The sequence below is a fragment of the Carassius carassius genome, chromosome 25 (genome assembly GCF_963082965.1).
Source record: "Carassius carassius chromosome 25, fCarCar2.1, whole genome shotgun sequence".
In the NCBI taxonomy this organism is placed as follows: Eukaryota; Metazoa; Chordata; class Actinopteri; order Cypriniformes; family Cyprinidae; genus Carassius; species Carassius carassius.
Genome location: NC_081779.1, coordinates 22,424,165 through 22,437,293, shown reverse-complemented (window position 1 = coordinate 22,437,293; position 13,129 = coordinate 22,424,165). Strand labels below are relative to the sequence as shown.

The 13,129-nt window shown below is 37.9% G+C and overlaps 1 protein-coding gene across 1 annotated transcript in view; it reads left to right on the top strand.

Annotated features, from left to right (window-relative positions):
- The first annotated feature begins 7,138 nt into the window (after positions 1–7,138).
- The window catches only part of LOC132104414 (adenylate cyclase type 2-like), an 82,582-nt gene continuing 76,591 nt past the window's right edge, over positions 7,139–13,129 (top strand). Inside the window, exon 1 of the mRNA XM_059509871.1 lies at positions 7,139–7,610. Coding sequence (XP_059365854.1) covers positions 7,260–7,610 — 351 coding nt within the window. The 5' untranslated portion in view covers positions 7,139–7,259. The remainder of the gene's footprint in view (positions 7,611–13,129) is intronic.

Genomic DNA, 13,129 nt, shown 5'->3' with positions numbered 1-13,129 from the left:
GACACATAACCCATGTTAAGTATTATATCATGTGACTGTTATATAACATTTCCTCCTACTGTGTTTAGAAATATGAACACTGGTGCATAACCCAAGTGAAATATTATATTAGATTTGATTTTATTGTGTGAATATTATATAATAGTTTCTTCCAGAGTCATTTAGAAACAAACATCGACATTAACTCGTGTTAAATATTTTATTTTAATTATTATATTTAGTTTCCTCCCACTTCCCTTCAAAGTCTGGTTTGTTTAGAAACATAAACACACAATACATAACCCATGTGTCTATATTACTGTATGTATTAAATTGTCTGATTACTACTTTCTTTTCATTTATCTAGAAATATAAACATTGAGGCCTATTCCCATGATAAATATACAATTATTTCTACTAAATTATTGTTATGCTGTGTTGACAACAGAATTAAAAATGCTACACAGTAACCTTTTATTTTTATCATTTATTGATTGATTAATTCACATTGCTATGATCGGATGATGCTGATTATTCACTGCTGTCATTTTAGTTGTGTGTTTATTTTGTTATTGAGAGGACATAGGCAGCACATACTGTATTTACATATTCATCTGATCTCTGCTGTCAGCAGCGCGGATGGCACCAGGATGTTTGCTTACAGTCTACCGTTGCAAAGATATTTCTGACTTCCTTTTACCCCTAAATGAACTTCGCTGTGTGCATTTCAGGGCCTGCAGTCCACCTTTGGAGCAGATTTCAAATGACTACTGCAAATTTTTACAATAGTCTCATTTGTGGTCATTTAAGTCTGAAATCTTGCTACAGTATCTTATGCATCAATGACATTGTTTTCATTACACATTCTTTTAGAGCTATGAAACAAGCACAATCGCATAACTCATAGTAAATTAGATAAAATTGCACAATTACAAGAAACATGTTCCATCAAAACATGCTGTGAAATCAGGAGGAAACATCAGGTGGAGCAAACTTAATGGCATTAAGGGTTAGTGAATGACCCAGGGAATGCAATTTGCTTCTTTTAGCTAAATTCTCAAGCAGTTGTGCTCGTCCGTGCATATGGACCTATTTTAAGTGAAGATACAAAAGTTTAAGGTTGGTCAGATTTTAAATTAGTTAGTGCATTAGTGCATGTAGAGCTTTAATGGGCATTACAGACCCGTGAGAAACAACCCGTGATGTTACCGACTTGAGAGAGCCTCACTGTGTAAGGCTGATATTGAACATCTAAAATGTGCATGCAACAGAAATATGCACATATACAAGAAGGCTAATATATTATCACTAGGGCTGCAACTAACGATTATTTTGATAATCGATTAATCTGTCGATTATTTTTACGATTAATCGATTAATCGGTTTATGTACTTATATTTTAGTTTTTTCAATTTTTTTCCCCAAGTAAATTATTAATAAATGGTCTTTATCCTTCAGCATAGATTTTTAAGAGATTTTAACCATTTTGCACTGTCATATCCTAATCAAAAATATACCTGGAGTTGTTTTATTGTGTTAGTAATCCTTTGTCGAACTCTTCTGCAATCAGAACACTGACCCATACTCTAGCAAATTTCACAAGGAGATTTAAAATAATGTTTTCACCATGGCAGTCCTTAGAGCTCCTAAAGTAGTTTAACATCCCGAATGAAGCTTATTAAGGAATCTTTCAGAACATATTTTCACGAAGAGTAAGGATAAAACAGAATAAAATTGCAGTGCATTGTATTTTATTATTTACTGGGAAACAGCTTTATAGCTTTTGCTGTGAAATTGTAAACAATCCTTCGAATAAAGTGCCAGTGGCATGAAACCTGAATGGAACTCACAATTTAAAGTAAAATCCATCAGAAGGTTGTCCAGAAAAAAAAATTGGACAGTCACACACAAAAAACCTGCTGTGTGAAAAAGAGCAGTGAATACTTAGAAAAAAAGTGCATTTCAAATATCTTTAAACATTTACCTCTCTCATTCAGTCATAATTAGGCTGCACGACTGAATTATGAACTGGTAAACTACAAACTGATCACAGAACATGTTTGTAAAGCTTTAAATGTTAACTGTTAAAAAGCAATGTTATCAGCTTTTACGACTAAACATTTGCAAACAACATTGTAGTGGAGAATCTGCACAAATAAAAGTCTTAGGGGCCGTTCACATATCGTGCCTAAAAACGCGTGGAAAACGCTAGGCGCGCCGCTTTCTCCTCCTTTCCAAAGCGCTCTTGCAGAAGCGCCCCTGAGGCGTCTGCCTTGGCTAAGCAACCATGACGTGCTCTCTCCTTGAAGACGCGGAAATTTCAGCAAAGGATAAATGGATTTGCAGCTCAAAAAATCGCTTGCAGTAGCTCTGCTACTAAATTTATTTCAAAATGGAAATCCATATACAACTATGATCAGCTGTTCCTTTCATCTTGACTGAGCTTTTAACGTTGTTACGGGAAAGGATGAAGCTGATTGGTTAGTTCTTGTCACATGACCCGCGATGCGCTTGCAGCATTCTGAAAAGTTGAGATGTTTTTAACTCGGTGCGGTGTTGGAAATAACGAACTTGAGCGCGCAAAAGACGCGATATGTGAACGTCCCCTTAAACAGTTTAGTAGTGCAGAGTTTACAGGTTACTCTTCTTTTTTGAAGGCTCAAAGTAAAGTACTCCCAGTCTCCCACATCCCGCTAAATGCTGCAGAGACGCTGTTCGGGAAGCACGTGACATAAAACGAGGCCAGCTATGGGCTATTCGCTACTTCTCCTGCTGTACTGGCTGAGTAAAACCTCCGGTGGCTCATTACTGCCACACTTTGGTCACCGCAGATTTGAAATATGCACGAAATGAGCCGCTTACGGCAAATAAAAGTTATTTAGCAACGAATCGATGACTAAATTAGTTGACAACTATTTTAATAATCGATTTTTATCGATTAAATCGATTCGTTGTTTCAGCTCTAATTATCACACACATACTGAGAGTGGTTTCTTTGTTCCCTGCTCTCATTCTGTCATCCCCACCCAGCAGATGTTATGCATCTCTTCACAGTTACACGAAGAATAGAAATGAAACACACTTTGGGAAAAGTTCCAGATTACCAAAGGTGTGTATGACAAACAAAAAGCACAGCGGTGAAAATCCCAGCCGCTTGTTAGACTGTTAAAGGTCTATTTTTGGCTCTTGGAGATGCCTACCTCTTTTACATCTTCGAAAAGCCTGAAACCCACCAATCAAATGGTCCGAGTGTTTCCAACACCGCTCAGTTTAACAATGGCTTGAACTTTTTCGCTGGCTGTGGAATTGGCATCTTGACCTGTGGTCGACATTTGTTTGGATCCTGAAAGATTGTCTGGCTTCATTGACCTTTTCACTTTCATGAGTGCTTTCTGTCCATATCGAGAGGATGCTTCGTGTGGTGACTAGTAATGACCAGTAATGATTTGGTATGTGAGATTACAGACAGATTCTGATTTGAGCATCTTGAGATGCCTGCAGCCTTTCCTTGCAGATAAGAGGCTCTTCAGACGGATTATTACTGAAATGGAAGACTCGAGCAGGGACTGAAGTATTAAAGAACATCAGAAGTTCGACTTTCAAACCTCGCTAAAGATAGTGCTGTGCCTCCCTTAATGATTTAAACCCCATGCTGCTGCTTTCAAGAAGTAGTTCACGCAAAAAGGAACATTCTGGCAGCATTTACTCACCCGCATGTCCTAACAAAGAAAGAATAATTTTTGAATATTTATATTTAGAATGTTTAGAATGTTTATGCAGGTCTACAATGACTGTTCAGCTTTGTCTAGATAAAAAAGAAATACCATAAAAGTACACTGTAAAAGAAAAAGAGTGTTTTTTGAAGTTGTGCATGAAATAAAAGTTTGAGCACGATTTACAAGAAAATACGATTGCAACTTTAAAATGTCTTGTTTAATTCTGTTCAAACATTAACATCTTACAAACATTTAAATGCTGTAGCGTACACTAAAGCAGCCTGATCTCACAATGCTAAAAGACACAAAATGCATTGATTTCATAGGATCTTTGAGATGCGGGTGTTGTACTCCAGATAGTTGGGATTCAAACTTGTCAGTTCTCAGTAGGACAACAGATTGTCTGGGAAGCTCTCCAGTCTAACTCTATTGATGATTATACCACACAACATGGCGACAGTGAGCTTTGAGCAATGTAGAGATGTCACTTCTGTTACTGGAGGCTAGGGATACTGATGATGCCTCGATCACTTCAGTGAGATTAGGTTTGCATCAGCAAACGAAGGTCATACGAAGGTCATGCTTCAGGTTGCACTGTCCATTAAATTCAGCGAGCTTATGTATACATGCATTTGTGTGGCTGTGGAGCTCTTTCAGATCTAGTGCACATCTAATGAGATCATCAGCCCATTTCACTGGACAGACTCAGTGGAGTCAAGATTCAGAGTGCCACAGTCTCGCTCAGCCATTAGGCCGGGGCCGCTTTAATGGAGGCTTTGTAACGAGGGTCTTTTGTGCTTATGCTGCGTTCCAGGCAGGTTTTTGAGCCCGTAAGTCACGATTTCAAACCACGACTAATGACTTTGTACCGTTCCAGGCAAGTCACGCCAAACTTCCTGAGCGCAAGGAATTGTAGCTAGATTAGCAATGTTACATTGTCCTAAAATCTATTTTTCCATGTGTACCACTTGCATAAACACTGCATCCATAGGCAATATTATCCGTAGGGGCTGCCATCGTTGCTTCACGGGTTTAAGGTTGGAAAAACACGGGTTACGGGTTGCCTGGAACGCGGGATTATTCTCAACTGTGCAGTACTTTGACTTGGATTGGATTCTGACTATTATTAAAAAGTGTAATTTGGATTGTCTCAGTATTTCACCACAGTGCTTCAGGTCCTGTCCTTCATTGCGATTTGGCTGACAATAACAAGAAGATGTTTTAGAGGACAATGCAAGCAAATTTTCTATGTGTCTTGATCAGCAAATCAGAATGATTTCTGAAGGATCATGTGACACTGAAGACTGGAGCAATGATGCTGAAAATACAGCTTTACATCTCAAGAATTTTTTTTTAACTTGCATTAAAAAAGAAAAGTTATTTTAATTTCATAATATTGTACAATATTACTTTTTTATTTTAATAAATGGAGCTGAGCATAAAATACTTCTTTAAAAATCACACACAAACACACACACACACAAAAATTCAGTGCATGTTTTACACTGAGAATCACTCTGAAGAAAGGAACGAATGTTGCATCAGTTTTCTGGTTAATTTCAGTGAGCTCTATCCACTATGCCACATCACTCGAATTAAAATAGTCTATTATAAATATGATTACCTGTCATAGTACATTTAATTTATTCCCGTAGGTTTAGTGGTTTTTGACAAATCCAATTTTTCCTGAATTGGTGACATTTTCACAAGTCAGCGCTTCAGGGCCTCAAGACCAGATCTGATTTCCCTCTGATCTATCACCATTATATCCATCTGGTTTTTGTTTTATTCCAACGGGGAAAACACAAGCATGGGAATTATATTCTTGTACTGTATTTGATTCAATAATTCAGCTCTGAATTATTCACCTCAGCTAAATGTTTAATCGTTGATTGCAGTGATGATTTCACTCACAAGTGCGCTCTCACCGTAAGTGTCCCTGGTGGTCGGCTAAAATGACTCTTTTGTTATTAATATTTTTTCAGTCATGTTCATGTTATTTTAACAATCTGTGTCTTTCTTTTGCGAGTGCAGCATGGACTTGAGACGATATGAAGATCTGTGAGGTTCTCTCTTCACAGAGCTCTTGACCGGCGCGGCGGCTGACTCAACTGAAGCAGACAATTTATTGTCTAATTACCTCTGGAGAGTAATCACAGTCACCCCTCGCAGCTTCACAAGACCTTCTGGAGTACAGCTGGGTTACTTAGTACATAAAGAGAGTCGCCTGAGAGACTCGCAGGTAAAAGAGCAACAGCCGGTGACGGTGATTTTAACAGGTATGACGTGTTCAAAGATCTCTATACATTATTTTTAAGCATTAGCTGCCTCTAAAATCAGAAGCAAAGTATAAGTTTGTGAGGTAAGTAAAGACAGCTTCAGTCTAAAACTAAACCTTGACTGGAATATTACTCCAGGAACAACAGCGATCTTGGATCCTGGTGACAGTAGCAATAAGGAAACGTTTTATCATGTTTCCTGTTTCCTCTTCTTTCTTTTCAGCCTGTCTGTTGTCTTTGGTTTTTCATTAATGTTGTTTTTATTGTTCGTCTCACCCCGTAAAGGAGAATGAAGGAGATCGCTTTAATATCCTCATTGTTTTCCTAGATTGCAATGAGATAATATGGAGCAAAAATGTATTGTATTACTATTAATTACTATTTATTACTTACTACTATTATTTATTATTTACTCTTGAGGCAAAAATGTCTGAAATCTTGTATTTGCCTCCTAGAGTTTCATTCTAGATTTTTTCAATGTCTTGAACCGTGCCAAGGATCTCAAAAGTCTGAAATCAGAAGTACATTGATATGAACTCTAACATTTTAATCTAGCTATAATTGTTTTTTTTTTTGTTCATTATTTTTTAAATATGATTATGTAATGATGTATGATTTATTCATTATATATTTTTTCACCTAATAAAGCTCATATTGTTTTTTTACTTGCTTATTTAATATATTCTACACAAAGGATGTTATATTATTTATATTTATCTATTTATATTATTATATTATGTTTCCACTTAAAGAATTTTAAATTGTTTATATTTAAATTATATATACCTAATAATCCTAATAAATTTGTATTATTATATTATATATAGTTTATTCATGTTTAGATGTAGATTTGTTTATATTATTTATTTCGTAATTATATATCTGAAGAATCAGAGACACTTCAGTGAAGCACAGTCATGTGAAAGTCTCCTGAGCTATGGAAGAGCGACATCTGAGTGACACAGATGTTCCTCAGGGTGTGTAATCAGTCATCTCTGATGAACTCATATCTTTGAACTTGCCACACATTGCATAGCAGCTGGATCTCTGTCAAGCCCACTCCCTTTCCTCTCTCCTCCTTGCTTTTACATTCTTTTGAAGATTTTCTCTTCCTCTCTCCGATGCAGACTTTATGAAGTCAGTACTAAGAGCTTGTGTTCTGCCTTGCTGTCAGACAAACACTCGTGCTCTCTCTCTCTCTCTCTCTCTCTCTCCTCCTCTCACACGCTCTCTCGTGCGTGTCTCAGTCGCTCTCCTCTGCTCAGTTGATCATGTTGGCTGGAGAATGCTGCGTGCGGCAGCGCTCTCTCTCCTGCCCTGGCGCGGGACGCATCTGTCCCATCCACCGCAGCTGAGCACCCTCACGGAGGAGGACGAGCCGGGACGGCAGCAGCAGGAGGAAGAGGACGAAGACGAAGGCTCTGGGGTCCAGACGGACCCCATGTTCCAACAGACGGTGTACCTGCTGGAGGGTCCGGAGGACATGGTGGCGTCTCCCGGGGGACTGAAGTCTCCAGACTGGGTGTACGAGTCCTACTACCGTATGAGCCAGCAGCATCCGCTCATCGTGTTCCTGTTGCTCATCGTCATGGGAGCATGCCTGGCTCTGCTCGCTGTGTTTTTTGCCTCCGGACTGGTGAGACACTCTTCTTTATCCATCTACTCTTCTGTACTTTTCTGTCTTGCACTGGACCACAGTGATTCTCTGGTGATTCTCAATTGGTTTTGCTTCAGGACTTTGCATTGGACACCAAGTTGTGACCCAACAAACCCAAAACTGAATATTCTCTCTGTCAAAATGCTTTTCTTTTACCTTGTTTAGTTTTGTCCGTGGTTTTCAGGGTGAGGGCATATTGTCGCATAGCCAGTTCATTTTGGCATCTGTTGAATTTGGCTGGCTTTAGAGTTGCAGGTAAATTTGTGCTGAAATATCATAGAGCCTTTGATGTCAACAGGAAAACAATTAGCTAGCGCTATCTCCTCCTTCTTAAAAAGAGATAAGTCTGTTTATTTTAGTTCACAAACAAATGCACAATAATATGTAGTTATTTGCATGTTGGATTTTCACTTCTGTCTGCGATCCTATCAGAAAAGACATGCCAGTTGAGAACCACTCTTCATATTTCACCAAAAATATTACATTCGGTCATTATTTACTCACACATGTTGTTTTTCTGCGAAACACACAAAAGAGAAATTGTGAAGAATGTTTTGGTCGCTTTTTTGCTTTCAATTTAATTGAAATACAATAGCTTTTTGTCACCAAAATGCATATGTCTATATTTAATAGATGGTCCCTTGTAAAAAAAAAAATATATATATATTTAAAGCATATTTATTTCATACTAAGAATAATTCAAATCGTTTACATATTTACTGATATATCGTTCCAGGCATACTAATATAAGAATGATAATTCATCTTTATTTGGAGAACTACTTTTGCATGATGCACATTTCTTAATATTAAGCTTAAAATGTTTGTCACTATTGATAAGGATTGTATGATCTTTGAAGGAAATCGGTCTTTCAATGCAAGATCTTTAAAGTGTACCTGAAGGTTCTTGGAATAGTTCCACTTCAGCACATTCAGATATACTTGTTACAAATGAGGTATAGTGCTAAACGTAAGAAGGAGCTTGAGGAGGATCTTGACCAAAATGAGGAGTTTACTGAAGAAAACGAAGAAGATTAAGTTACATATACAGATACAGCATTAACATAGACATTCACATTCACATTCAGATGCACATACAGCTTTGACATAACTTTGACAATCACGGACCAAGAGGAACTGAACAGAACGGGTATTTAAACACACAGAAGGTAATGAGGGAACTGGAGACAGGTGGGGAATAATCAATTAACCAAAACAAGGAGGAAGGTGACCAAATAAGGGAACAGAAAGTTCATAAATGTAACAGTACTTCAGTATATCTTTATCTGGACTTCAGTTTGCGAACAACTTGTTCTTTCCAGTTCTTTTCAGTGCATCGTTTGATCTGGTTCACAAAACCGTATGTATGATTCATTCATAGATTAGACTAACACAGTTCACAAATTAAATTTTAGGACACTAAACAGGTTGTAGGTGGAGGAAAATGATGGGTAAATAATGACTTTTGGCGTGTTCCTCAAACAAAGCAGTCATCTGACTTCAGTAGATTTGACATATGTCATAAACAACTCTTGAATGACACTTTTATTTCAGTTTTGAAGCTTAAAGGCTTCAGTTCACATCGAAAAGAAAGTCATTGTAAACAGGAAGACCGCTGTATAGGTTTGGAACAACATGAGGGCGAGTAAACGATGACTGAATCTACAGTATATTGTGGGTGAACTGTCTCTTTAAGTTGTTTTTGTTTTGTTCCTATTTGGGGAGGCCATTCATTTTCCTCTCTCATCCCACAGTTGTGGTTGTGGTAGCTCTGCAGAAATGGGGTTTTGGTCTATGAGAGAGTGTTTTACCCGTGTGTGTGTGTGGAGTGCAGCACTCTCTCTCTCTCTCTGTGTGTCTGCGTGTGTGTGTCTTTTTCTCTCTTTGCCAGATTGCGTGAATCTCTCTGGTGAGAGAGCTGTTTCTGAGAGCGCCACTTCTGCAACCCTCATTTTCACCTGCTGTTTCACTCGTTCTCTCTCTGACTCTCTTTCGCTCTCACCAGATGCTCGGTTGTCTGTGTTTATGTGTAATGGGTTCAAAAGTACAAGGTCAGAATTATTTTTATTTTTTTGGTATATTTTGTCGGCTGATGATCATCAGAAACGGTTTTTGGTAGCATTTTATTTTGTGAATTCTCTGGAATGGTAAGCGTTCAGATTAGAGAAATGAAGCACATCCCAAAGAAAGATCACCTGTATCATGATCACACAATCGCCTCCTGTATTTTAAAAGAAGGGATAGCTCGGTCCATTGCAGGCTGAGATCAAGAGTGTAGACTGAATGTCTGAATGCACACTGTCAGCATGCTAATTAAAGCATCGCCACAAAAACAGAACAAATCTCAGTTCATCAACCTCACGTATCATTAAGGCAGCCACTTGTGACCTTCCCTAGACCCCATTCTTTAAGTAACATTTACTGCCCAATGCACAGGGACCCACTTCCTTTCCATACATTTACACAGTGCTTGTGTGTGTGTGTGTGTGTCACAGCTCCCATCATGCTCCTGTGGTTTGACCGCGGGTATGTTGTTTTTAAGCGCTGAGGCTCTTATCTTGGAAACGGCAGTATGTTTTGGGGCCAAAAAAGTCATGAAACACAAACTGCATTTCTCTGTCCGTTGTGCCGATTTGTTTCAGTTCAGGTGCAGGAAGTTCTGCCTTCTACTCTTTGGAGGCTTATCTTGTTTTTTCACAGCAAATCTGTCTAAAGATTGTGTTGCTGCTGCACTGCCTGAGAAATGAACGATTGATTGAGGGCTGGTGGAGATAACACGGCTGAAAACAAGAACAAAAGTTCACGCCATTGGAAAGCCACATTAATCAGCTGCACTGGGTAATTAAAGAAGTTTTTCCTTTACCAAAAAAGAAAAGCATGTATACTGGTGGTGAGTAAGAAATGGCCATTACACACATTTTTTAAAAACCTTGACCTGTTGATGCATTCATTTAACACAACTTTAGTTATATCGCAATTAATTATAACCAGTGGTGGCCAAAGTACACAAATCAGGTCCTGAGCATAAGGAGATTAAATAAGAAGATTAATGCATGAATATATTGATGTGCAAATAAAGCAAGAATTGTATCACCAAATCAAACAAAATAATACTAATACATCAGTTTAGGCTACTTTAAGCATTAAGAATGGAGGAAAACAAATTACGCATTGACAAATAGATCCATGGTCATTATTTGTCGTTTTTACCTAAAGTAGCCTACATGTACATATGGTGACATGCAAATGGCCAAGCATTTCATACAACATTTCACACACTTCTTCAGCTGAATTAGTTCACAAACTGGATAAGTCCAATTTGCATGTGAAGCATTCGATTTGCAAATTTGAATTGGTTTCTGATTTGCGAACAAGTTCAGCAGGTTCATTAAATATAATCAGTTTGTTTGTGAATTCTACATCACATCTCAGAGCTGGAGTCGATTTCTGCAGTTTGAAATAACAAGAAATGATATGTTTTTATGAAATGTAGTTGACTAAAAAGTACAATATCATACCTCAGAATGTAGTGAAGTAAAAGTTTACTAAAATCAATTACAGATACTTGAAAAATGTACTTTAGTACTGCTACGAAGTAAAAATACATTTTTGAATTTAGATTTAGATTTATACAATTTCTGATGTGAGTGGTGCTAGAAGTGTAGCTATATCTTTACTAAGGTATTCCCAGTTATTTTTATTATTTATTTTGCCAGTTTTATGATCCGCCAGGTGAAAACCGTGGGTCTGATCATTAAGAAAACAAGCCACTCCCCTTAACAAGCCACACTACTAGAAATGTGCTTTTATGTAGGAACTATATAGTTTGATTCAGTTGTTCACTTAAAAAGCATCTTCGAATTGGCAATTTCTTAACTAAAATGAATTATAACTCATCATGCAATGATATATGTGCTGTGTAATGCACTCGATACCATCTTAATCAATGATGGTGAGGCAAAAATGGACACAATTTTTCTCCCATGCTGATGATAAACCTCTTATTAGCATGATTTAATTTCTAATTTGCTGCACTCCTTCCCATTCTAACCTCTTCAAATTACACTGAGAGCCAAATCTTGGAACAGACTAAAAGATCCACAGATCCACATCGCCTCGATGCTTCAATTACAACAGCAAACACAAACAAGCTCATATACACATTCCTGATCAAAAAATGTATTTAGTCGGTACATAAAGAAAAAAACTCCCATTTGGTTACAGCTCATGTTTAGTTGTGTAGCATGTCAAAGAGGATTTGGGTGAGATAAGGGTGGGGTAATATGTTAAAACCTAATGCCAAGAAACATGATAACGTGGACTGGGATGAAGCGAACATGCAGCTTGATCAATTAGATGAGTTATGGCGATGACAGCGTCACACTGAGCTGATCTTACCAGCTCATGCGATCATTAAGATTCGCTTCTAGTGCCATTGATTGAATTCAGTCATTGACACACTTCACAGCTCCTGTAAAAATGTGTTGGCCTCTGCTTGGCTGAGTTAATTAGAAATGCAATGTAAGAAGATGAGCATGTCATTTGTACTTGCATTATTGGTTAATGCACACTTTTAACAAACCAAATAGATTTTAAAGGGCTGATATATATCATGCAGGAGCACTGAAGAACCCCGATTAAGAGCTTATTACATTAAACAGTGATTTCTGACGTCTCCAAAAAAGGATTAGGACACTTAAGCCACACTTAAAAATGTATCTGTGTCATTATATTAGGAACAGAATATCATACCAAGTGGCATCTGCAACAAATGATGTTTTACATTGATGTTTAAGTGAGGGTTATAGGTCCTACGTTAAATTTGAACGATGTGCTGGTTCCTTGGTGCAAGACAATCAGAAAGTGTTGATTTCATGTTAACTTTTATACCATTTTGAAGGAATGTTTGAATTGAATGCATCAAGCTCTTACACCTTTAATACATGCAAGGGTATAGATAGTATTTTTAAATATATTTTGAATACAATTTTGGGGTTTGTACCATGACTTTTTATAATCTAAACCAGTGGTCACCAATCTCGGTCCTGGAGGGCCGCTGTCCTGCAGAGTTTAGCTCCAACCAGCTCCAACACACCTGTTTGAAAGTCGGTATGCCTAGTGAGATCTTGATTAGCTGGTTCAGGTGTGTTTAATTGGGGTTGGAGCTAAATACGGAGTATTTGGTTAAGGTGTAAGTTTGCCTTCTGCTGACGATGAGTGGCATGCTTTACATTTTTGCCCCATCAGCAAGTCTGCAGGCCTGCAGAACCACAGTAAACACACTCAAACTCAGATTAAACTGAAACGCTCATGCAGACAAATGAACAGGAAGTGCCTGTGGAAGGGATAGTGCTGTAACAAAGCACCTCAGTGTGACCTTCTCTCTGCCAAACTGGAGTCAAATGGATTTAAATAGGCTCAAATGCACAATCAGCTGACTGTTGGAGCCCTTGATAGGGTGAAGAAAAGAGTCTGATAGGAGCCAAGTCTGATTCATGC